Source organism: Giraffa tippelskirchi, chromosome 5 (assembly GCF_054371585.1).
Source record: "Giraffa tippelskirchi isolate mGirTip1 chromosome 5, T2T-mGirTip1v1.2.pri, whole genome shotgun sequence".
Classification (NCBI taxonomy): Eukaryota; Metazoa; Chordata; class Mammalia; order Artiodactyla; family Giraffidae; genus Giraffa; species Giraffa tippelskirchi.
The window spans coordinates 127763730-127789720 of record NC_137279.1 but is presented as its reverse complement, the minus strand read 5'-3'; the positions used below and the strand labels follow the sequence as shown (position 1 = coordinate 127789720).

The following is a 25991-nucleotide window of genomic DNA, read 5'->3' as shown; positions in this document are numbered from 1 at the left end:
GCTCAAAATGAGGTGACTGGTACCCTATATCTTGTTTTAGCAACTGAATACCTACAAGCAACTCTGTCATCTGATAAAGCCTTGATGACTCATTGACAATCCTGCAGATAACTTGGAGCGTTTATAACATGCCCTGCTAAAAGCTTTGCTCAAACCAGAACAGATAATGACACTGCCAAGCAGCCCCCAGGCCGCCTGTCCTGACCCTGTGCTCACCTCTGCCTTCATGCAGGATTTTGCTGAAAGGCTTCAGCTGTTTCTCATAGAGGATGGCGGTTTGTGTGTACTGGTGCCGCAGGGCAGTCCACGTTTTTTCTAACCGTGTGATCTGGAAGAAAGAAAAGTGTTATAGCTTTGGAAAAGGCTCTTTTTTAAACTACGTTGGTGCTTAAGTTTTGGAATGGATGATAGATGGACATGATAAAAACTCAAAGCAGTTGAAAGCAGAGTATAGAGAAAAGCTAATCCCTACCTACTCCCTGCTCCATGTTGCTCTCATGACCCATTAGACACACACACCTTTTAAAATAAATGCATATCATACTATACACATATTTTCCTGTTCCTTGTTTGGAAGTTATTTCACATAAGTACATATAAAACAGCCTATAACAGTCTTGTTTTATTAAGCCTCTAATGGTCCATTTATGCATAAACCATAGTTTAATTTCCTATACATAAGAGCTTTAAACATATTTTTGTTATAGAATTACCTCAAAGATTTTGCAGATGTGCACAAGTAAGAGAATATCTGGAGGATAAATTTCCAGAAGTAGAACTACTGGGTCAAGAAATAAAATCTCGAAAGGCATTGCCAACTGTGCTCCACAGAGTTTATACTGATGTAAGGATGTAGAATTGTGATGTTAAGCATTTTAATGTTATTTTTAAGTAATAAAGTCTGCTGCTGCTAAGTTGCTTCAGTCATGTCTGACTCTGTGCGACCCCATAGACGGCAGCCCACCAGGCTCCCGTCCCTGGGATTCTCCAGGCAAGAACACTGGAGTGGGTTGCCATTTCCTTCTCCAATGCATGAAAGTGAAAAGTGAAAGTGAAGTCGCTCAGTCGTGTCCGACTCTCAGCGACCCCATGGACTGCAGCCCGCCAGGCTCCTCCGTCCATGGGATTTTCCAGGCAAGGGGACTGGAGTGGGCTGTCATTGCCTTCTCCAAATAAAGTCAGACACATGGAAACTTGCCTAGGCCATGTGATGCCACTGTTCATTTCTTTGGAATCATTTAGTCCAGGCCAATATATGCCACTGACTCTGACTCTCCTAATAGTCCCCCATTCACACCCTAAAACCAGCAAGCCCGTGTCTGATGTCTTCCACATGAAACAAGAAAGGGGGAAAAGGGAACTAATATTTAGGAAATGAGAGCCAATTCTGTCAGGTATTTGAGGAATTTCATCTAATCCTCACAGTGCTCTGTGAGGCAGTATTTTGACTTCATTTTACAGATCAGAAGACAAGAGATTAGGTAACTTGGTCAAGTTTCACAGCTAAATGGCAAAGCTGAGATTTTCTTGGCCTCTAAGAACTCCCTGTGTATTCCAAGAGGAAAGTGAGAAAGGATCACCATCAGCAGGTCTGCTGGGAAGGGAAGGATGTGGCTCATCTTCCTCCGGCCACCCACGATGCCACCATTTCTTCTCACGCCCCCTTCTTCTTCCCTGCCCTGAAGCATCCCCCTTTCTGAAAGGAGCCCTTGTCTCTGGGCTAGGCCCATCTCCTGGATGCTCTCTCTTGATACCAGAAACTGAGAAGAGAAGGCAGCACGAATGGCTGTCGTCCAGAGTCAGGTTTAGATGATACACAGAAATGACATGACTCTCATCTCTGGTTTTCCCTGGGTCTCCACTCCCCACCCCAAGCAGAGCCCCAAGCACTCTGGAGAACTCTGTCCCCTCATTGCTGAAGTGCTACAGAAAGGAAGAGTATGATGCTGCCATGGGATGAGGGGGACCACCTATAAAGGCATGTTCATGTGCTTTGGGATAAGTCCCTAATTGCTGAGTTTGATGTCATGGACAGCAACCATGTTAATGTCACAAAATTCCCCTTCACTATTCTCAGAGGAAGCTATACGAAGAGCTAGTCTATTAGTCCTCAGAATTATAGGCAGTTTTGGATAAGAGGAAGTAAACGTGACGTAAATTAAAAACACCCAAATGAAAAGTGATAACTCCTGTTAATATAGTAGAAGTCAGTATATCATGAAAATACAGCTGAACTTGCTTATTTCAAATACTGACCCAAACAATTTCAATGCATCTAAAGAAATTTGAAAGTTCTTGGAATATTATAATTGGAATTGACCCTTCTCAAAATTTCCTGGTGAAAGCATGAAGCATTTCAGCTTCTTGTCTGAAAGGTGACCTTGGTTTCATACAAGGAAATTATGTTCTTAACATGCAGGATTTCAGAGAATCTGTGGCTGGCTGCGAAATAGCCAAGCTAAATGAGCGGTGGCTTTGGTATTATTGGTTGCAGATTGGGTTTGTGGGACTGTGATCTCGTACTTGAAGTCGCTGAGCATCTACCTCTACGAGGTCCACTTGGCTTCAAAAGCAAATTTTCAGTTTCAATCCTCATCTAAAAACAGGCTATCAAAGCAGATCAATTCAAAGTGCCTGATTTCAGAAACTCTGCTTTAGGGGTTGTATAGCAGATGAGCTAGGAAGCTGAGTCTTTTAACAGGAGAGTCTGTTTTAGGTGACCTGAGGAACATACTTTGAGATAAACCATTCTAGGGATCCTCAGAGATCAGCTCTCCAAATGTCTTGGTTTCCCGGTCATAACCCCAAACAGCCCGCCCGTCCAGTGACCCAGATGGAAGCAGTCTTTCTTACATAATACACTTGAGCCAGACGTATCACCCTAACTGGTTCTTCAGGAACATCTGTTGTTCTTGAGGATGACTCTTACTGTATATCACAGAGAAAGTGTAGGCAGTCAGCGATTATCTGCTATCTTTAAAAACAGCCAGAAGAACGAAAGATCCTTTCTGAAGAACCGGCAAGATGGCGGAAGTGGAACAGAAGAAGAAGCGGCCCTTCCACAAGTTCACCTACCGCGGCGTAGACCTCGACCAACTGCTGGACATGTCCTATGAGCAACTGATGCAGCTATACAGTGCGCGCCAGCGACGGCGGCTGAACCGCGGCCTGCGGAGGAAGCAGCACTCGCTGCTGAAGCGGCTGCACAAGGCCAAGAAAGATGCGCTGCCCATGGAGAAGCCCGAGGTGGTGAAGACGCACCTGCGCGACATGATCATTCTGCCCGAGATGGTGGGCAGCATGGTGGGCGTCTACAACGGCAAGACCTTCAACCAGGTGGAAATCAAGCCTGAGATGATCGGCCACTACCTAGGCGAGTTCTCCATCACCTACAAGCCCGTGAAGCATGGCCGGCCCGGTATCGGGGCCACCCATTCCTCCCGCTTCATCCCCCTCAAGTAACCTGCTGGCCAATTAAAGCAGACTTCTCTAGTCCTGAAAAAAAAAAAAAGAACAACCAGAAACTTGCAACGCTGCTCTTGTTTGCCCCCTAATCAAAGCAGCTTTCACTAAGACACGATTTACCTTTTGAATTGACTAAAGTCACCTGTGGTTTGCTAGGCACAGACTTGAAGACCACTTTGCAGAGCATTAAGTACACACAGGCCCACAGGGCTGCACAAAGCAAGTGGAATTTTACCTGTGGCATTTCCAAGGCCTTCATGATAGCTGAGAAAGAATAGAGGTCCCCCATGGAGTCTTTCAGCTCCACTGCTACCTGGATGATCTTATTGAGGGTGGCTGCTCTGTCCTCCAGACTGCCCGTGCAGCCCAGAATGTCCACTGCAATGCCGATGGCCATCGTGTTGTGTCTGAAAGGAAGGAGATGAGCGATCAGGCCCAGGGCTAATAGGACCAGGAGGAAATGAAACCAAACTGGCCAAGGAAAGGACTGGCTTTGCACCATTTGCCGCTGTCTTCCTGAGACACACTGGCAGCTCACACAGTTTGGTTGCTGATTGCAACAGGGAGACCACCCCCATCAGAGTGACTGCAGAAGGGCCTCAGTGGGCGTCCTGTGGAGAATCAAAAAGGACAGGTACCCCAGGACATGGCATGTTTAGCCCTGGAGCAAGGGGCATGAAAGGGCCTTCCTGTGCTGAAGCTGCTCAGAAGTGCACGTGGCTCCTTGTCCCTCTCACCATGACAGGTCCGTGGAGATACCCCAACACACTGAGGAATCCTTTCCTCAGGGAAGCCCCTAAGCCCACTGGACTGGGGGATGGAAGGGACAGAAAGATGAGATAATATGCTTGATCCAGGAAGACAACGTGGATGTGAGAACGAAGGGATGAGGAGCTAAGAATAGAGTGGCTTGGGTCAAGGGGCCAGAAAGTGAGTGGAAATGTGGACAAAGACTCAACAGTGAGCTGGCAGGATTTCTCTGTAAGGTCAGACCCTCATAGAAAGAAATCTTGTATCTACCAACAATCCTCCCTTTTCTCATCCTGAACACCACGGGTAAACTGCGCAGACCCAGAACAGGAAGCAGAGTGGTCTTTTCTGTACAGACAAGGGGATGGATATGAATGGGGTCACAGAGAGGTCTCCTTCCTGGTGGCAGCAGCACAGTCTGTAAATCTGCCTCTCTCTCCCTCTGTGGCCCAGGAATGAGCATTCCCTACCTTAGGCCAGGGTGAAAGTGAAAGTTGCTCAGTCAAGTCTGACTCTGCGAACCCATGGACTATACAGTCCATGGAATTCTCCAGGCCAGAATACTGGAGTGTGTAGCTGTTCCCTTCTCCAGGGGATCTTCCCAACCCAGGGATTGAACCCAGGCCTTCTGCATTGCAGGTGGATTCTTTACCAGCTGAGCTACCAGAGTGGCCTCGGGTAAATTTCTCTCCAGGCACTGGTACGAGTGCTGAAGGTGAAGCGCTAATTCACAGCTATGGTCGCTACAATATGACTTGCCTCTGAAACTCTGGGGCTGCCTTGTCCTGGAAGTTCACAGCTAAGGATGATACTCCACACTTCCTGTGGTGGTCTCCTCCTCACTCTTCTAGAGCAAAGAGAGGAGTGATTCATCTGCTGCTGCTGCTGCTGAGTCTCTTCAGTGATGTCCGACTCTGTGCGACCCCATAGACGGCAGCCCACCAGGCCCCACCGTCCCTGGGATTCTCTAGGCAAGAACACTGGAGTGGGTTGCCATTTCCTTCTCCAGTGCATGACAGTGAAAAGTGAAAGTGAAGTCGCTCAGTCGTGTCCGACTCTTCACGACCCCATGGACTGCAGCCTACCAGGCTCCTCCGTCCATGGGATTTTCCAGGCCAAGAGTACTGGAGTGGGTTGCCATTACCTTCTCCGTGATTCATCTAGTGGCTAGCATTACCAGTTTCTCCAATGATTTTTAAATCAGTAACAGGCTCTGCTGTCTCTGAGCATTTGCACATATGGGTGTGCAAGGTGATTGCTCAAAGTGTGACCTTAGGCTGTTACCTGACTGCTCCATTCCCCTAGTTCCTCATCTCTAAAATGGGAACAAGGGCTGTTGTGAGAAACACTGTGTGTGTGTGTGTGTGTGTGTGTGTGTGTGTGTGTGTGTGTGTGTGTGTGTGTGTGTGTGTGTGTGTGTGTGTGTGTGTGTGTGTGTGTGTGTGTGTGTGTGTGTGTGTGTGTGTGTGTGTGTGTGTGTGTGTGTGTGTGTGTGTGTGTGTGTGTGTGTAAAGATAATTAAAGTGCCTGGCTCAGCAGTACCTAGCAAATAGCAGTTATTACTGCACTGGAATCTATGTGTGCATTTCTCCCTCTGTATCTTGGTCCCTTTTGCCTGTCTCTCTTTCCTTTATCTTTTTTTTGCTAATTTCCTGTCTTTCTTAATCAATGGATCTTTAAAATAGACTTAAAGTATATTTTTATCATGTTAAACTTACTGAAGAGTTTTGTTACCATTTGCAAAGTGTTAAGGTTGAGATGAACATTTTAGCTGTTTAATAGTAAACTAACTTCCCATGTTGTCTTCAATTGATTCTTTAGTCAATGTTTTTTCCTATGTTTTAATGGCCCTTAATAAAAGACAGGTTCTCTATTTCTTTAAGACCTGGCTTTATATCAACAGTTAATTGGGTAATTATATCCATTCATTCAAACAACATTTGCCTCAAACCTCCTGCACACACCGCCTTGGGAAAAACAGCTCAGCAAGGCAAGTGTGTAGAAGAAGTTCCTAAGGTGGGTAGGAGGCACAAAACATTTCAGAAGGACATCTCCACTCGCTAGGCTTGGAATGGGTGGTGGTAAGTTTAAAATGGAGGGTGGTCTATATTAGACTGTCAAACACAAGGATGTCATCTGATCCTGCAGGACTGCTATAACCTTGGCCTTTATTTAGTAAACACACTGTAATGGAGAAAACCACTCCCCAGGCCCTAGTAGGTAGATCCCACAGGTCAGTTCTGGATGGGGAACAAAGCAAGGAGCCAGGCCCCAGGCGGGTGGCAATCAGGAGAAAGAGGAAATGGATGTAGACAAGAGTGGAAGTCAGAAAATAGCCCAGAGAGAAGCCACAAGCCTGCTGACCTCAGCCTGCACACCCATAATGCATGCCCAACACATCTAATGACACTGATAAAATAGGGCCTGCAGGGCTTCCCAGTGGTAAAGAATCCACCTGCCAATGCAGGGAATATGAATTTGATCCCTGGTCTGGGAGGATCCCACATGTTGCAGAGCAACAAAGCCCACGGGCCACAGCTATCGAGCCTGTGCTCTAGAGCCCAGTGCTCTGCAACAAGAGAAGCCACTGCAATGAGAAGCCCTCACACTGCAACAAAGAACAGCCCCTGCTCGCCACAACTAGAGAAACCTCGCACAGCCATGAATAAATACATAAGGCCTGCAACTGGGGAGTTTTCAGTCTGAAAAGTATCATAGGAGAAACAGGGATGCATGGCAGCACAGCTGGTCTCTAAGGAAACAATGACCAGACCAGGAGGGATGGCAGGTTAGTGGAAATGAGAAGCCAGGCCCCTGGGGCATGGAGAGGGAAGAAGATGCCTTGGAGAGCAGGGCTGGCATCTAGAAGAGTGAGCAGGGAAGGCAGGGAAATTCAGAAGTCAGACCTACCACTGCCCAAAGACACTGAACAAGAAGCTGACAAGCATGCCTGAACAACGGCAGCAGGGCCACGTCCTGCCCTCCTGCCTCCCAGAAGTCCTCCCTTTGGTACTCTGGGTGTTTCCTATGGGAGGCACCTGTGGCTGTGAAGCCACAGCAACAGAGGCACTGGAGCCATTTTATTTGCTTCATAGTCGGGTAACCTTGAAAGCAGCTGTTACCAACTCTCCCAGGCCATTTGAAATATAGTGTTTACTTTCTAGGGGCCAGCAGTCTAGGACTGCACTGTCCACAAGCCACATGTGGCTATATTTATACTTGAAATACTGAAGAGTAAAATAAAACATTTCATCCTTCAGTTGCCACATTTCAGGTGCTCAGCAGTCACCAGTGGCTAGTGGATGCTGTCATGAGATTTCTGCCATCAGTGTTGTACTGGACAGCGCTGTGACCCAGGACATCACAGAAAACCATGGGCAGGGGATGATGGTGCTAGGGCCCCGGCCTCTGAAGCATCACTGTCCTCTTCTCAGGAGAAGCCAGGGCCCTGGCTGCACAGTAAAGACCACACAAGTGCTGTGGCAACTGGGAAGCTGGTTGGGAAAACAGAAAACTTCAGATAACAAAACAGTCTCGCCCAAAACAGCTATCTTTTCATGTGTATCAAAAAGGCCAACTTCTATGGTAATATGAGATTCTAGTCTAGTGCTTCTTAAAAACATGCCTCGCTACTTCTACCTTTCTAATATCTAAATATCTGATGTGAGTGGGTTTTAATGGCCAGCCAGGGCCCTGGCTTTCCGTGAGAAGAGGGCAGTGATGCTTCAGAGGTCGGGGGCCTGAGCACCTCATCCCTTGCCCTCTGATACCCCATTTGTCCACACTTCAAAGTAAACACTGTTCAGACCCTGTTCTTCCCAACTTACCCCACAAATCCCCCACTTAATTCCTAAAGCAGACAGAGAGGCTGCAGCTCAGGCTGGAGGGAAGTGGCATGGCACCCCCGCTCCATCTGCTTGCCACACTGCTCCCACCCCAGGCCAGCAGGGGTGGTAGTGACCTGTGGTCCAGGGCTGAGCCTCTGCTGGCTTCTCCATCTGCCCATGGAACAGGGTCGCAAACGTGCTATCTGTTCCCTGACTTCCTCTTTGCCACCTGAGCTTCTCCAGGAATTCTCTGGTCACGGCTTCTGGGAAAGGCCTTCAGAGGCCACACTTCCTCGAGTGAGGTGGCCCTGGGGAAGAGGGTACCTGGCCTCTCCCAGCTCTGAAACCTGTAGCTCTGACAGCCTGTGGAGTTGAAAGGACCATAAGTACAGAGCAGCACTACTCACCTTTCAATGATGTCCAAGCGCAGTTGGTGACCGTAGGGCAAGGTGATGAGCTCTAGCCCTGAGCTCACACCCATGTTCTTCCTCATCTCTTCTGAGACTTCAAGTATCCTCGCGACCTGTCAAGAACACAGGTTGAAATGAACTGGACCAGGAAGTGGGCTTGCTGTGAACATGGAAAGAAATACACTAAACTGGGACACTGTGGATGCACTTGACTTGTTGCACTTCTTTTTTGAGCAGCAGCATCTGAAAATACAGTTTTAATACACTGTTTGGAGGCTTTTGATACATATACTGGAATGTAAAACCTGGCAGGAAAGTACCTAGATTGGTCTGCAGATTTGGTGTTTCTGCCTGGCCAGAGAATGGTGTGGTTCTTCAAGCTTTTGTCTAACATGGCTGGATCCTGCTGCTAGATTTGCCGCCAACAGCAGGGCTGTGTGTGCGCAGAGCAGACTGATCCCTGGCAGTGGAAAAGTGAAGCTGCATCCAAGTGCCACTCTGCTGCAGGCTCTGCTGTTCAATTTCTTGCTTAACGGCAGTGCTGGCTCCTATTACCCATAATTACGCCTCTCCCGGGCTCAGTAAACGCACTGTACATCTGGAAACTATTAGAAACATGTACGGCTATGTGAAACCCGAGGTCTCAAACACACCCACTTCTCCCCCTGAGAGGTCTTCCTTAAAGAAAATCTGGTTTGTTTGTCCCAGTCAGCATTCCCCATCTCAGTTCCAGTGTGTGATCACAGCTTATTGGAATCAGGTATTAGTTAACCACTTACAGTTATTACGTTACCTCCAAATGCTACAACTGAGTCAGGGCATCTCTAAAATGGGGCTGGTGACACTCACAGAGCACTGATATGTTGATACTAACAGTGCAATGAGCAGATGTGCTTGTGTGCTAAGTCACTTCAGTTGTGTCCGACTCTGCAACCCTATGGACTGGAGCCTGCCAGGCTGTCCATGGGATTTTCCAGGAAAGAATCCTGGAATGGGTTGCCATGCCCTCCTCTAAGGGATTTTCCCATTGAACCTGCATCTCCTGCGGCTTCTGCATTGCAGGCAGATTCTTAACTGCTGAACCACCAGGGGAGGTCCAACTAGCAGATATAATGGGTCAAACTATCCCTGGACATGTGGCAGGCACAGGACAATTCCTTTCCTTGTTCCTGTGGAGTTGTCCTCCACTATAATTATCCTGAGCATATAAACAGTCCAGGTGTCTTCATAACAGTCCACCAAAAACACCTGGCAGTTTAGCTGATATTATTAACCTTGACCTTTAACTTCTGTAGTTGAGCAAAGACACCACCATTAGCCCTGGGGATGAGCTGTCCAGTGCAGACTCCAGAATAAGACACAGGATTCATCTGCTCTCGGCCTCAGTATCCCCTTCTCTAAAACAACTGCTGAGTTTACCTTCCTCAAGGACTTTGCCAAGGATCCAGTGACCCTAAAACCCAAGCTATTTACAAAGCCAAGTTACAAATCACTGGCCACGTGGAAGGGGGAAGAATTCTGGCCTGATCTCTGGAAAGAGATTTACGCCTTGACCATGGCAAGGCAGCCCAGATGCATGCCCTGGTCACCTGCAATCACACACATTTTGCTTGTTTAGGCATCTGCCCTGTCAGAGGCTCCAAACCTAACACATTCAATCCACACACACTCTGTGTAACAAGAGTCAGAGGCTTGTTGTTGATTCACTTTTATTCTGGAAGCTGTTTTCCCCCTGGCCTGTTTTCCTTCAATGTAAACATGCAGTCCCCTGGTCACTTTCCTGAGGTATTACTAGGAAATGCCAACACCTGGTTGCCCCAAGGCTGACAAGGGGTCCTGAGGTCACAGTGCAGCCTGGATTAGGTCTCCTGGGAAAGCCCTGGGCCATGCTGCTCAGAGATGGAGAGGAAGGACGAGCACTTCTAGAGGATTCACTGTGAGCTGGACCCGGCAGGGCAGGATGACACCCGTCCCCATGAGACCCATCTGCCTTCTGCTCTCCTGATCTTAGCCATCCTGGCTCTGCAGGGTCTCCTAGTTCTGCCCGCTCCTCATCCGACTGCCTGGGGAATGGCTGAGTTGACCCAGCAGAGCCCCGATAGGGGCCTGGCCGGCCTTCTTCCCAGCTGCCAGGAACCTTCTACAGAGAAATAAGGTCGCTGTCTCAGTTGCCCTCTGTAGAGGACTCTGATGGGCACTCTGCATTTATGGGCTTGTCTCCCTCACTGAAATGCAGAGTGCCCTGAAGGCAGCAACCTGGAAGGAGCCCAGAAGTAGAGACTTAAAAACAAAGAAGGACAGATTTGCCAGGCCCTCCCCCCGTGGACCCCATTCCCCTCACTACCCATCCAGAGTGAATCCTCCATAAACCAATACCCCTCCCTCCCATGGTTCTTGGCCTCTCAGTCTCTGCAAGTGTGCACTGCCTGCCACCTGGAAGATGCTTTTGTGTTCTGCATCACCAACTCCTATTCAGCCTTCAAAGCTTGTCTCAGAGATCCCCACCCTGACCCCTCCCTCCGCTATGTTTGAGACCCTACCTTGGAGGCCCTGCAGAGCATTTCCCACCTGGACTGTGGTCCAAATTCTATGTCACTGTCACTCCTGCCTCTCCCACCATGACCTGGCCTGACCTGACCCACAGCTGGTGTTCAGTCAAGGCTCAATACATAACACTAGGGAACAGTCACTCAGCCTCACTCTGGGGCAGGCACCGTATGAGGGCTTTAGTCTTCACAATCACCTGGGTTGTGGTGCTCTTCTCGCTTTAGAAACTGAGAGGCAGGGGGAGGTGGTGTTAGACTCAGGCAGCTCACCCTCAGAGGCCAGGCCCTTGGCCACTGGGCATGTCTCCTTCTAGCTTCTGCAGAGACAAGTGGGTAAGGCAGGGTGTTACCCATTCACAGCGGGGGGAGCGGCTCAGTGGATGCCCACCCAGTACTAGCCTGCAGAGGGGCTTACCCTGCTGCCTCCGGGTGGGCACTCAGGACCACCCACAGCCCCCACAGGCTGGGCTCTGGGCACAGGTGGGAACCAGCACTCGGGCCCTGGATGCTGCCCGGCATCAGCTCTAGGCTTCCGGGTGGGCTGGTCTGGTTGCAGTTAGAGTCAGTTTGGTGACAACAGCCTTTGTTTTACTTTTTAGAGACACTCGCTGCTCCTGCTCTGTTGGCAAAGCTCTGAAGTCAGTAGTTCAGGAAGAGGATAAGGAAATGAGGGAGGAAGGAAGAGGAAACAGCCCCACCCTGGGGACTGGGGGTGGGCTCAGTGTCAGGGGGCTCCTGCTCAGGTCTCTGCCTCGCTGCCTGGGGGCTCCATCCAGCGCCTCTTCCAGGGGTGCCCAAAGGCATATGGGGCGGGGGGGGACCCCCACCAGGAGGACAGAATGCAGACAGAGAAACAACAAAGAGGAGGCTACACATTCCTTCAGCTGAGACCAGACTGCCAAGGCAGTGGGAAGGTTCCAGACTCTCCGGTGAGGAGCAGTCAGGCCGCTCACCTCCTCCTAGACTACTACAAAGTCCTGCCTGAGAACACAGCAGGGAAGCATTCATTTCCTCCCAGAAATTAGGCTGTTCGGTAAACCCAGAGCCATGTTCCCACAAGGAGCTTCTTCCACTGAGAACTCAGACAGGTTCACACCAGGCTCCTGGCCTGCTGGTGTGGTTCTGCTCTCAGATCCAGGGCATATTCATACTAACTAGAACAGGAGACTAAATCCTCTTCCTGCCCAAACAGGTTTAGCTCCCTCTGAATGAGGTAAGGTCTTAACAAGGAAAATTATCTGACCACTTGGGGCCCTGCCCAAGGACACCCAGCGAAGCACACAGACAGCCCTTGTTCCTCCAACGCAGCCCCATTCCTGGCAGCCCCTCGGCTGTTCGCCCCAAAACAGCCAGCGCCTGCTTAATATTCCTCAAGACTGCTTTGGGAGGTCCCATGTGCCCTGTGAGCCGCCATCAACCGAGGAACTCCCTGGGGAATGCTTGAAGATTAGATTTCCTGCCATGATTCATGACCCAGGAAATTTATTTAGGAAAACCAGTTCCTCAATAAGCCCCGACCTTTGAAGCTAATTGACTTCACTGAGCTACAAATGAAAAAGGGCTTTAAATCTAAGGCCTCATCTGTTGCTCAAATGAAGGGATCTGTCTCCTTATATTGAGGGGTGGGCTGAGCACACCCCAGCCTTAAACGCTTGCTTTTGAGAAATTACTCTCTGAAGGATGAGGTTGTCTTGGGGCAAGCTATGAACAAAAGCCACCCATATCTAAAAGAAATGCTTCCTATCAAAAATGTTGATGATAAAAAAAAGTTTTTTAAATGATGATGATGTAAACAGAGGTTTATATAGTCACATGGAAAGACAGTCATGCTCTGTTGTTCCATGAAAGACAATGCATAGGCCTGTGGCATTTCTGTGGTAAACAAATAGATATGCATGCAATTATTTACACATATATTGGCATAACAAGTGTTAACAACGGTGATCACCAAGAAACTGGATTTTGTGTGGTTTTCATTTCTCTTTTCTCGTAATCTGTATTGTGTAATTTTTCTAAAATGATATCTTTTATAATTGTTTTCTAATTTTTCTAAACTGAGCAAGTAACTTAAAAAATTTTACCCTAAAGACCAGTTTCATAACAGTAAAAATATATAATGTATATATGTAGCATATAATGAAATAAAAACCACAAAGGCTCTGCTACTCCAGAAACTCCATTTTCATCTACAATCTACTCTTCTTTGGACTTGACTTCACCAGTTCTGATGGAGCTGAGGCAGGGGGAGAATTGAAAATCTACATGAGCTGGAAGAAGGGCATGGCAGGGGTTGGGGGAGGAGAGCAGGGCCCTGGGTGGCCCTGTATTCTTCTGTCCCAGGTGAATCTCACAAGTTTCCTGCCTGGGCAAGGGTTGTCACAGCGTGGGTTCCCACCCCTTCAATAAATCCCACACCCAGGTCATCATCTCAGTTGTCCTATGAGCAAACAAGTCACAAGGTAAGGCAGAATGAGGCCCAGACAGACCCTGCTTCCAAGCATCTGGAAATCCCTCCGGCACCTACCTTGCAGTCCATGCTGAGCAAGTGCTGGGCAATGACCTTGGGGTCACTGTTGGTGAACAGTTCTTTTGCACGCTTCAGCATCGAAGTTTCCAGGGGCTTATTCTCAGGAGGAAGCAGCTTCGACTCAAAGTCATTGGGCTTGAATGAAGAGGTGGTCTCTAGGAGGGGTGTCACAAATGTGTCCTGGTCCTCTTGCCCTGTGTCCCCTGGGGCTGAAGGCGGCTTCCAAGGCCTTGTCCTGTCATCATCATCAAGGATCAAGTAGCTGGTGTCAGAGTTCCGGGTGCCCAGCCCCCCATTCTGCTTGGCTGTCAGCAACTCCACGTAACTGTCCTGGGCACAGAAGGGTGGCCTAGATGCCCCATCATAGCCGGCCGCCAAGGCTGGGTTCAGTTCGCAGTAGTTGGCTTCAGAGTTGAGCCAGATAGATGGAGACGGGGGAGCTTTGAGCAGGGGTGCCTTGCAGGGCTTGGGGGGCGGCTTGGGGCATAGCTGGCTGTCTGAGCCCCTCAGCGCCTCCCCTGGCCTAGCATCCGAGGAGACCCTCCGCACCACAGCTGGACTCAGAGTGGGCTCGCTGCCCGTCCTGAACACTGGTGAGCTTGGGCAGGGGCTTGTGCCCACACCTGGGGACTGAGGGGGCAGCTTACCACCTGTGGAGGATAACAGAGGGTCAGAAAAAGCTCAGCTGTGAGGAAAAAACAAAACAGACAAAACTAGAGTGACAGCTTCTGGCCCTCAATTCATACCCTAGGGTTTTGATTTTTACCCTCAAAAGACAAGCCAATATGACCACTGCAGGTCTGGTCTAGAGAGGTCAAGAGCATGTCAACGGCAAAGGTGGCCCCACGCCACTTCTTGGGGAATTCTAAATCCTGGTGTCTACCCACAGCTGGGCAGCAATGCCATTTTATGGTCACAGAAGGTTATACAGTCAAAACAGGGAAATACATTGAGCTTGGAGGGTGGTGAGTAATCTAACCTAGCCCTAAGAAACATGTCTTTAGTTACATAGTGTAAAAGGGGGAGGGCCCTGAGTCACTCTCAAAGCCAGAGTGGATCCTGCCAGCTTTAAGGAAGAGACAGAGACACATGGGGAAGGGAGAAAAAGATGCTGAGAAAACGCACTTTCAAGTAGTTTATGAAGGGGTGACAGGAAAAATCACCCTGTGGTTCCCCAAGGAAGGTCAGTTACAAAAATAATGAAAAACAATCCCATTGCCTATTAACACAATTGCTTACCTGGTTCCGCCACATCCCACACCATCTCACTCTTCCAGCTGTGACAGCAGAATGGAGAGGAAGCAGGGTTTCTACCAGGAGCCCCAGGACTGACCCATTCACCCTCTCCCCAGGGAGGAGACTAAGGGGAAGGTGCGTTCATTATGATGACCACCAGTTAGTAAGTTGGGCTCAGAGTCAGGAAATCTAGATTCAAATGCTGGCTTCACCACTTATTAGATAGATACATCTAGACAGGTCAATTATATCCATGCCTCAGTCTCCTCACCACAAAGAGGATCACCATGCTCACCTTAAAGGCTTCTTATGAGGCTTAAAAGCTAGCACACATTCAGCATCCAGGCTTTCCTGGTGGCTCAGATGGTAAAGAATCTGCCTGCAATGCAGGAGACCTGGGTTTGACCCCTGGGCTGGGAAGATCCCCTGGAGAAGGAAATGGCAACCCACTCCAGTATTTTTGCCTGGAGAATTCCACGGACCAAGGAATCTGGTGGGTTACAGTCCATGGGCTCACAAAGAGTTGGACACGACTGAGCGACTAACACACACCCACACACACACAGAGTACATGGGGTCACAAAGAGTCGGACACAACTGAGTAACACACACACACACACACACTAAGCATCCAGCTCAGTGATTCTCATCTGGATACAGTTCTATGAATCCCTCAGCCTCCAGACGTGGAATCTTACGTCTTTCCCAAATTAGGTGACCAGATGGAGCAGGGGAGACACCCTGCAGAAAATCAGGGGAACACTGTCACCCTCCTCCCCTCAAATTCCCAAAGACCTACCAATTGGCAGGTAACTTTCCGACTGGTGGGCTTTGAGGGACAAGGCTCTTCTGTCCTGCATGTGATCCAGGCAGGCTGGCTGGCTCCCACTCTTCTCTTTATTTCTGAAGCAAAAGACAAATAGGGCAGAAACATGTCATTAAATCGTAAAACCTTTAGGCAACGTCATGGAAAGTTTAAAAAAAGAAAAAGATTGCTCAGAATGAGAGCACTCCCGTACAGCCTAAGAGTAAAGGAATGTCAGCTGGAGGAGGAAATCACTGATGGGGGTGATTAGTACAGGACTGTGCCATGGGCTCCTTGCCGTGTCCCCAGGACCCATCCAGTTAGATCCTAGGCTGCTGCTTCTGAGTCTTTCCATCCTGTTAAGCAGAGCAGGGTAAAGGTTTCAAGATACTCTCAGGAAAATCTGATAAGCTAGAATATGTACTTTCAACAGTGCCTAAAATTTACAGACCCAGGAGGAACGACTTGTATAACTAACACGCATTTTTCACCAAGCCTCACAGTGTCACAGTTAGGAAGGAGGCTGTGGGGCAGTTTCCATTTCAGTGGAAAGTTCAGCGTCCCCCAAATAACCTGCAGGATTGCCCAGGGAGGCTGTCATACCCATTCAGAAGGACCCCACTGGGGGATCCCCTGGTCAGCCTCCTCGAGTTGAGTCAGGGAAAGGGCCATGGGGTCATCAAGCAAGCTGGGAGGCACAGAACACAGCATCGCAGGGAAAGTAGACCCTAACAACACAATTCACCAGCATGGCTCTGCCCCTTGCCAGTTCAGACTGGCAATTTCTCTAACCGGGAAGCACAGAGCACAGCAGCGCAGGGAAGGGAGGCCCAGCAGACCCTAATGACACAGTTCGCCAGCATGGCTCTAACCCTGCCTGTTCAGATTGGGAATTACTCTGATTAGCACCAAAGAACAGAATCTCTCATTAGCTAAAACAGAAAGCACTGCACCATCGAGTCGTAATGAACTTTAGTCGCCACCCCCAACCCCCACACTTATGTTACAGAAATTGTGAAAGTTCTTTCCTACCTTTGCAGAAAACCAGAGAAAAACAAACAAACCAAAAAGCCCCCAAACTCCAGCAACAGAGAAATTCCAGCAACCTCTCAGAGATAAGGTAGGGCAGAGGGCAAATTCCAAAAGGCAGTGGCTTCAGTGAAGCGATATTTAAGCAGTGATCTTCGCCAGCAGTCAGACTCCGTGGTCATACACTGGCCTGGAATGCAACCTGGCCGAGCGCACACCTTTTCAGCGGGCGGGGGGAGGGCGGGGGTGGCAATCATCTGGCCTGACGTCAGGGAATGTGGGGAGCCACTGATGGTCGGAGGGGCAGGGCTTCCAGCCACCTTCCGTGTTGAGTCCACTCCACCCCCACATCTAGGTCTTTCTGGACCTGCAGCCTATGCCAAGTGTGATAAGGCTTAGGGAGCTCTGCTTTCAAAGGGCAGTCCCCAAGAGTGGCTGTTAGGTTTGTGTCATCAACATGGAGACTTTCTAAGCTTTTCTTTCATTTTTATTTTAAAATTTTTTGTGTGTATTTTAAATTCAGGTTGCTGAGGGTAGACCAAGGGGCCTTCCTTCCCAGCATTGTTCCTAGCAGGGGTTCTGTGGGTGACCCTGGCTCTGTTCACATTAACTCTCTACTCATCAGTTCATCAACCAACCCCTACTCCCAGAAGAAAACAAGATAGCATTTTAATATTAGGCTGGTACAAAAGTAGTTGCAACTTTGGACTGTGAATTTTAAATCTTATAACTAGGCCCAAACACATCTTTATTAATCAAAATAAGAACCATTACAATCAACATGTTTCTTTGCCAAGAAGAAACAAGTTTGTTTATTCCTGTAGCATAAAAATCCATGCTTTGAGATTCAATGAACTCTTTTGGAAAGCACTTTCTGTCTCCTGCTGGATGTGGAAGCATTTTCCCTGTGAAAACTTGTTGAGATGATTGAAGAAGCAGTAGTCGGTTGGTGAGAGGTCAGGTGAATATGGCGGATGAGGCAAAACTTTACAGCCCAATTTGTTCAACTTTTGAAGTGTTTGTTATGTGACATATGGTCAGGTGGTGTGGAGAAAAATTGGGCCCTTTCTGATGACCAATGGGGCTTCCATTGGTTAAAGCATCTGCCTGCAATGCTGGAGACCTGGGTTCAATCCCTGGGTCAGGAAGATCCCCTAGAGAAGGAAATGGCAACCCACTCCAGTATTCTTGCCTGGAGAATCCCATGGACGGAGGAGTCTGGTGAGCTACAGTCCACGAGGTCACAAAGAGTCAGACACGACTGAGCAACTTCACTTTCACTGTTGATGACCAATGCCGGTTGCCGCTATTGCAGTTTTTGATTCATCTCATTGATTTGCTGAGCTTACTTCTCAGATGTAATGGTTTCTCTGGGATTCAAAAAGTTGTAATGGAACAGACTGGCAGCAGACCATCAAACAGTGACTATGACCTTTTTTTGGTGCAAGTCTGGCTTTGGGAAATGCTTTGGAGCTTCTACTCAGTTCAACTGCTGAGCTGGTTGTCGTCAGCTGTTGTATAAAATCCACTTTTCGTCGTGCATCACAATCAGATTGAGAAATGGTTTACTGTTGTTGCATAGAATAAGAGAAGATGACACTTCAAAATGACAATTTTTAAAATTTGTGATCAGTTCGTGAGGTATCCGCTTATCAAGTTTTTTCACCTTTCCAGTTTGCTTCAAGCGCCAAACAACTGTAGCCTGAGTTCTTTGGCAGCTTCCCATGTAGTTGTAACAGGAGCTTCGAAGATGCTCTCAAATGGTTGTTGTCAACTTTCAATGGCCGGCCACTATGCTTCTCTTCTTCAAGGCTCTTGTCTCCTTTGCAAAACTTCTTGAACCACCACTGCATTGTACATTCATTAAAAGTTTCTAGGCCAAATACATTGTTGATGTTGCAAGTTGTCTCTGCTTTTGACCCATTTTGAACTCAAATAAGAAAATCGTTTGAATTTGCTTTTTTTCTAACATCATTTCCATAGTCTAAAATAAATATAATGCACAGCCTCTTGCCAACTTTTCTTTCTTGGCAGTTAGATAACATGCACAAGGACTCCTCGCTGCATGCGAGACAAGGCCTGTATCAACCCAGGGCATATCACTTGTAATCAACGGTGGGGCTAGCCCAGCATTCAGTTCTCTGAACTCTTCTCCCCAAGATCCCCCCAAGGGTCAGCCTGCAGCCCCCAGGCTCTCAAAGTCTTCTGTCTTAGGAATCTCATCTCTTCTGACCTAGTCAATCACCCTTTCTGTGTGGACCAAGTCCTCATCTAAGCCTTCAGGACTAACTTTGCTCCCTAACTCCAAAGCTGTTGCTGGACACTGGCCCTTTGCAAGCCCACAGTCACACCTCAGAGGGAGCAACTGGTTTTTCCTCCAAAGTCTACCCACTCTGGTCCCTCCTGCAGTATCTGACTTGCCTGTCTCCACCTCCCCACAAGCAGAGTCTCGGGAAGCCTGGTTCTGAGCCTCCTGACCTTCCTTGCTACTCCATCTGCATAGCCTGATCCTTCATAGCTCACTAGCTGCCTCCCTGCTCCTCTCCCCTCTCACCCTTCTTGCACATCACTGTTCCATCTTGTTCTTAGGACACTCCATTCCCCACGTTAAGTCTTTGAGGCTCCTCAAACCCCTCAGTCTGGCACGAAGGCCTCCCTGATCTGGTGGGGTCAGCTCCCTAAACCTCCTTCTGTCAGCCCCCTGCGTGGACAGACCCTTTGTTCCAGTTCCTCCAGTTTCTGCACTCTGAGCCATGCTTGCCCTTTTCTAACTCTGCAACTCAGGCTCTGTCTGAGCCCCCTCCCTCCAAGGAGACACCCTCCCCTCTGCAGCATCTATCCAAATGTCCCCTAGACCAGCCGGAATCCTTACCTCCTTCACAAGGTCTCTCTTGGTCAGCCTTCCCCTTCCTCAGCAACTACACCATTTTTTTTTTTTTTTGGCACCAACTCAACTGGCAACTGGGCTTCCCAAGTGGCACTAGTAATAAAGAACCCACCTGCCAATTCAGGAGACCTAAGACACGCAGGCTCGATCCCTGGATTGGAAAGATCCCCTGGAGGAGGGCATGGCAACCCACTCCAGTATTCTTGCCTGGAGAATCCCGTGGACAGAGCAGCCTGAAGGGCTACAGTCCACAGGGTCACAAAGCGTTGGACACGACTGAAGCGACAGCGTGCAGCACAACTGGGAACTAACCGTGCACTGTCTCGTGTCAGCGATTCCAATGACACTTGGAATTCCATTAACATCTTTCATTGTTCCTCTGCTCCTGTGAGAAGCTTGGCTGCTGAGCAGAGCTGGGCCCTGGCCAGGTGAGCGCCCTCCATGGTCCCAACACCACCCGAGGAGGCCCTGACTCACCTGAGGAGGTTGCCCCTGGGCAAGCCCTGCTCTCGGGTCTGGGTGCTGCCCACAGTGAGGCTCAGCCTCTTGGCCGCGTCCGGTCTCCCCTCAGCAAGGCTGCCCTCGTGGGCCTGGTCTGGGGAGGAGGCTCCGTAGCGCTCCTCCAGGCAACGCAGGGGCACCGTCCTGTTGATGGGCTGGAAGATGACGGCTCCGCTCTGCTGCGAGATGGGCCGCCGGTTGCCCACATAGCAGCGCACCAGGCCAGGGATGGAGTCGAAGCTCTCCATCTCAAACTGGTACTGCACGCGGCTGTAGGCCTCGCTGAGCCGTACCACCGTCCGGCGGATCTTGAAGTGCTGAGGGAGGTTCTTCCACTGGCAGGTCAGGACGAAGTTCCCCGGGCTGGACAGAGAATCACGAACCAGGAAGTCACCATCTCGCTGCATGAGGTTTTCTGACACCTTTGGGACAAAACGGTGAGTGAGGAACAGGCAGGGCAAGCTTAGCTGCACTACGGACAAGGCTATAATGTCTCTTCTTCCTCTGTCGGCTCTTTATTTTGTCAAATTCTGAGAAGACTCATTGATTCATTTATGAACTATTTGTTGATCACCTACTGTGTGGCATCACCGACTCAATGGACATGAGCTTGAACAAGCTCTGGGAGACGGTGAAGGACAGGGAAGCTTGGTGTGCTACAGTCTATGGGGTTGCAGGGTCAGACATGACTGAACAGCAACAACTGTGTGCCAAGTACTACTGTAGGCACTGCATTTATAGCAGTGAATGAAGCTGAGCCTCCATTGTCTCATAGCTTCTGTTTTTACTAGAGAGCTTCTATTCTAGTAGGACAAAAAAGGAATAGGTATGCTATGTCAGATGTTGGAAAGTTATGGAAAAAGTAAATTGGGATGGGGGCTGTCCTTTTAAATATGGTGGTTAGGAGGGTATCAGGAGATGACATCTATGCAGACCTGAAGGATGTGAAGTGATAAAAACTAAATAAGAAAATTTGTGTCTTGTGGGTCTGATTCTTTCTCTCCCTAAAACACTTGGAGGAGGATGTTGGTTGTCATCTATGGGTCATCCTCAGGGCCCTTTCCTACGAAACCCCTCTCCAGGCCTGGTGGGTGGGGAGGAGGAGGGTCTGCATGCAGGTGGAAGCCAAGGACAGTAGAACTAGACCTCTGAGAGTGGTTCTGGGCACACCGATTATTCTGCGGGCCTGGAACAAAGTGGCCAGTCTCTCATCCCACAAAGTTATTGGGAAGGTTATATATTTGCATACATAATATATGAGGCTTCCCTGGTGGCTCAGTTGGTAAAGAATCTGCCTGCAATTCAGAAGACCTAGGTTCGATCCCTGGGTTGGGAAGATCCCCTCGAGAAGGGCATGGCAAAGCACTCCAGTATTCTTGCCTGGAGAATCCCCACAGACAGAGGAGCCTGGCAGGCTACAGTCCATGGCTTCACAAAGAGTTGGATATAACTTAGCAACGAAACCACTGCCACATAATATACACAAAGCACTAGTACAGTGACTGGAACATAGTAGATGTTAAAAAAGTCATTAGCTATAAGGATACTGAAGTTTGTAACAAAAGGAGAATTTAAACTGTGTTGTAGAATGGTTGTTCCCATAGCTAGTCTGCCTGGGTTTGCATTCTGGCTCTTCCGTGAGACAAGTTACATATACAAGTTACACTCCATTACATCATCTGTAAACCAGGATAATATCTACTACAGAGTAGCTATAAAGATTTAAAGCAGTAAAGTGTTAACTATGTATGTGTTGGTCACTCAGGTGTGTCTGACTCTTTGCGATCCCATGGACTATACAGCCTGCCAGGCTCCTCTGTCCATGGGATTCTCTAGGCAAGAATGCTGGGGTGGGTAACCATTCCCTTCTCCAGGAGATCTTTCCAATGTAGGGATCAAACTCAGGTCTCCTTCATTGCAGGTGGCTTCTTTTTTTTTTGCAGGTGGCTTCTTTACCATCTGAGCCACCAGGGAAGCCCTTAAGAGTTAACTATAACTATCATTATTATTGTTATAGTCTTTAGATATACAATCTAGATGACGTATAGCTGAAAATTTATACTCATGGCAAGTGGGAAACAAATTTTATGATCATGATAAGGAGAATGATGATGATGACAGACATCAGATTTATAAACTCTGACAAATATTCCAGGACCTGCCAACATTTGATCAGCTAGCTCAGAATAGTATGTTACCATGGTTACCTTAAAATTGCATCTTAGCCTTAAAAATGTTTTCACACAGAAATTCCACTTCTTGGAATTGAGCCTGAGGAAATAATTATAGTGATGAACATCGTTGTTATCTTAAAGGGTGTTGGGAGAGTGCCCAATACAGAGTGGAGCAAACATACAATGGATGCAGACAATGGGGGCTGGTTGAGAACAACATTTCATAGCAGGAGAAAATTCCCAGGTTATACCATTAAGGGAAGAAAGTGGGCTTCTAAGTTATAGGCAAAATGAGCTCAAACTTGATTTGGAAAAGTCTGGCAGGATTTATATCAAAATATTCATAGTGGTTATCTCCAGAAGGGAGAATTATGGGTGAGAGTTTAATTTGCTTCTTTTTTATTCTATTTTCTATAATCAATTTTAAACTAAAAGAAGAAAAAGTTGAAATAAGAATTATTTCTTTGACGGTGCTGAGAATCTGCTACATTAAAAAAACCCAACCCATTCACAACATGATGCCCCTCCCCCACCCTCAGCCCCCCACCTCCCCCTTTCCTGTCCTGTTGTCCTGAGTGACTGACTAGTTGGATGTTACAATAAAAACTCAAGGAAAATTCTATACCTCAATTCTGCACTTATTTTTAAATTTCTATACTATTGAATAAAAAAACATTATTCATGGCTATGACCCAAAGGACAATCACACAAAGTATATTCTGGCCATGAGTCTGTGGTCGCTGGTATAATTCCTCTTCCCCATTTCTGGGCCAGGGGCCGGATAGGGGAGGGGTAGAGAATGAATAATTGCCGGCCCCACTAGGGCACAGGCGGCCTGTTTCTCTGGGTCACCTGCCCTGATGATACCCTCTTTTCACCTGAAATTAAACCACGGCCTTAAGAAGGAAGCAGGCTCCACAGGGTATGAGGCTGCAGGCAGCTGGCCAAGAGTTCAATTATCTGAACCACAGCCTAGCCTCATATTCCCCAAGGTGCCACCCTGCACGGGTGCCTCCCGCTGGGCCCATGTTTACAGACCACAGAACACCTGCTTTTCCTTCATCCCCTCACTGGCCACGGGCAAATGGACTTTGAATTCCTGACCTTAGCTCTTCCCAAGATCCCCTTAGAAACGGGCCTATGTTAAGTCACCGCAAGCCACTTCATATTATTTCATTTGGGCTGAACTGGGGCTTGCTCCTAATGGCCCTGGGCATATGATCCTGCGTGTGGGCGGGTACCTGTCGGGGGATGCGGCCATGGTACCAGGCGTGGCTGCGCAGATCCTCACTGCTCAGCAGCAGCTCCTCCTCCAGCTCCTTCTTCAGCCTCTCGGGGGTCCTGTCCATGATGTGCCTCTCCTTGGAGAACTGCAACACAGGGTCCCCAGTCACCAGTGACCTTCCCACCCTGCTCAGACTGGCGAGCCCAGGCCAGCCACACGGAGAAGACGGCCTTGCAGTCAGCTGCTTTGCTATCAAAGCGGTATATGCCCAAAGCCCCGGTCAGGTAGGGGAGCCTGGATAATGATTACAATTAGCTGTGACCTTTCATTTCTCTGGCTGCAAGTGTGCAGTAAAATTTTCACCTGCACACAGGGACTATGACAGCAGAGGCCAAGCTGTTCCTTTTATTGGTCTGCTCGAGTAGCAGCTGAAAACATGGGGAGCGGGGTGAGGGGCTCCAGGGAGACAGAGATGTGTAGGGCATGAGGAACATCGAAGTTGCCTAGGGAGCTTCCTCTTTCTCCTTCTGAACTGTCCTGACACACAGCTGGGAAGGACACGGTCCCCACCTGGCCCTGGCGGGACAATACTGTCCAAATTGCTGCCTTGATGACCTGAATTTTTTGCTACTGGCCAACTCCAGTTCAGGATTGAGTTTGCTTTTACAAACGTTTAGAGCAATTGGACAGAGTAATGTCTCTTGCATCTATTAACAGATGTCTGAGTTTGTGTTTTGTATGTAATTTTAATTTCATTTTTCTAATATTTCATTTTTTTATGACAGACTGGAAATTGAAACTTAAAGAACTGGCTCTTCCCTTCAGGTAGGTTGAGAATCACTGTATCTAGGTCTTTGCCCAGCGGCCGGGACAGGAGTTCTGGGTGGGTAGCACTCACTGGGGTTTAATTTAGAACCCACGCCCACTTACAACATATGAACTGAACTTGGACACCTGCCTGGTTCCCAGCAAAACCAGGCTCAGAGACTACGGCTGAAGGTCACACAAGAAGGAAAAGGTCATGTCCTTATATTTTCTCAATTTCCCCAGCTTGGCCTCAAAAGCCTGTAGGAATCACACAACTATCCTCATCACTCTGCCCTGCACCTTAGCAAGGAAAGCGCCCCCAAACTGCCTTCACTCAAGGAAAAGACCTGGGGGCTTCCCTGGTGGCTCAGTGGTAAGGAATCCACCTGCCAATTCAGGAGACACAGGTTTGATCCCTGATCCGGGAAGTTCCCACAGGCCGCAGAGCAACTAAGCCCATGTGCCACAACCATTGAGCTAGTGCTCTAGAGCCTAGGAACCTCAACTACTGAAGCCTGAGCAACCTAGATGCCCTGCAACAAGAGAAGCCATTGCAACGAGACGTTTGAGCACTGCAACTAGAGAAAAGCCCGTGCAGCAATGAAGACCTGGCAGAGCCAAAAGAAAATAAATAAATTTTTTTTAAAAAAAAGAAGAAGAAAAAGACTTGGGATTTTACCGCTGGATTCTTATCCTCAGCCCATGAGGGCGCTGGCAGCAGAATGACTCCCGGGCTGCTTTTGAGGTGAGGCTCTGGCTTGCTAATTATTTACTTCTCCCCCTCCCCTTCCCCTCCACTCCTCACAGTGCAGGCCCTCGGGAGTGTTTGATGGATGAGCTGAATTTCTATCAAAGCGATGCTGATGCTGGCTGCCCATGGCGCCCGCAGGCATTAGTAGTGATGTCTGACACTGTCGGCTTCGATCATTAATTATGTACAGGTACATCTGAAGACAGCTCCTGGGGAAAACTTGAGTACAGAACGTAGGTTGTCAACCAGGCCACATGTGCTATTTGTTTATTGTCTGTCTCGCCTCCTGCTAGATAATCAGCTTCACGATTCCAGAAGCCCATCTGCCTACCTCGCTGTTGCCCTCGAGAAGTGCATGAACATGTGGGGTACCCCCTACTCACTGAATGAACAGATACCCCAAGATGAGGAAGGTCTGTGACTTTTCTTAGTTACGAAAGTTCTCTTGTGTCCTCTCAAATTATCTGAAACCCTGTTATAGTTGGGTGTGTTGCCACACAGCTACAGGATGATATTCCTCAATCTCCCTCTCTTACTGGGAGGTGCAGCCACATGACTAAGTTCTGGCCAAAGGAGGATAAACTGCCATGCTGGTGGGACTTGCAAGTTGAGATGTGATGGCTGGAGCTGCAACACCATCCTGGACCCTGATGAAGAAGCCAAGCCACAAGAATGGGGGTGGGGGGTGGGGGTGGGCAGAAGGCCTGAACAAGCCCAGGTCCCTCACAGCAGTAAGGCCAACACCCCAGCCCCGGATTGCCCTTTTCCAGGTCTTCCATGTAACCTCTCTTTTTTAAGCCTGTTATTTTGGGTGTTTCTGTCACTAGCAGCTGAGTTAAATCCTAGCTGATACTGTGACCCAGGCCTCTATTTAGCCACCCTGACAATCTGTATGCCCAGCCTGAATTCCTGTCCTGAGTCCTGGACCCACTTCTTCTTGGTCTGAGCTCTGAAAACGCAGCAACCAGCAGGTCCCATCCTCTGCATAACCCTCCACTGAAACTGTATTTGCCCTGACCCCTAAAGCTATTCCCATACTTCTGTTTGCATT

General features: G+C 48.6%; 2 protein-coding genes and 1 pseudogene across 21 annotated transcripts in view; 2 read left to right on the top strand and 1 right to left on the bottom strand.

Annotated features, from left to right (window-relative positions):
- Positions 1–914, top strand: part of FNBP1L (formin binding protein 1 like) — a 135415-nt gene extending 134501 nt beyond the window's left edge. For 8 of the 13 annotated variants that reach the window (XM_081486333.1, XM_081486318.1, XM_081486322.1 and 5 more), the window contains one exon: positions 41–914. The gene's annotated coding sequence lies outside the window, so the exon portion shown is untranslated. The remainder of the gene's footprint in view (positions 1–40) is intronic. The other 5 variants (XM_081486332.1, XM_081486319.1, XM_081486323.1 and 2 more) reach the window with 1 other exon arrangement.
- BCAR3 (BCAR3 adaptor protein, NSP family member) overlaps positions 1–25991 on the bottom strand; it is a 130604-nt gene that overhangs the window by 6486 nt on the left and 98127 nt on the right. For 5 of the 7 annotated variants that reach the window (XM_081486309.1, XM_081486308.1, XM_081486311.1 and 2 more), the window contains 7 exons: positions 23399–23527; positions 19960–20405; positions 15561–15664; positions 13523–14175; positions 8450–8565; positions 3701–3872; positions 217–328 (listed from right to left, as the gene is read on the bottom strand). In XM_081486309.1, the coding sequence (XP_081342435.1) occupies positions 217–328; positions 3701–3872; positions 8450–8565; positions 13523–14175; positions 15561–15664; positions 19960–20405; positions 23399–23527 (1732 nt within the window). The remainder of the gene's footprint in view (positions 1–216; positions 329–3700; positions 3873–8449; positions 8566–13522; positions 14176–15560; positions 15665–19959; positions 20406–23398; positions 23528–25991) is intronic. The other 2 variants (XM_081486310.1, XM_081486314.1) reach the window with 1 other exon arrangement.
- LOC145504921 (small ribosomal subunit protein uS19 pseudogene) lies at positions 2966–3518 on the top strand (annotated as a pseudogene). Its single transcript, XR_014052581.1, has one exon. The product of XR_014052581.1 is annotated as a small ribosomal subunit protein uS19 pseudogene (transcript).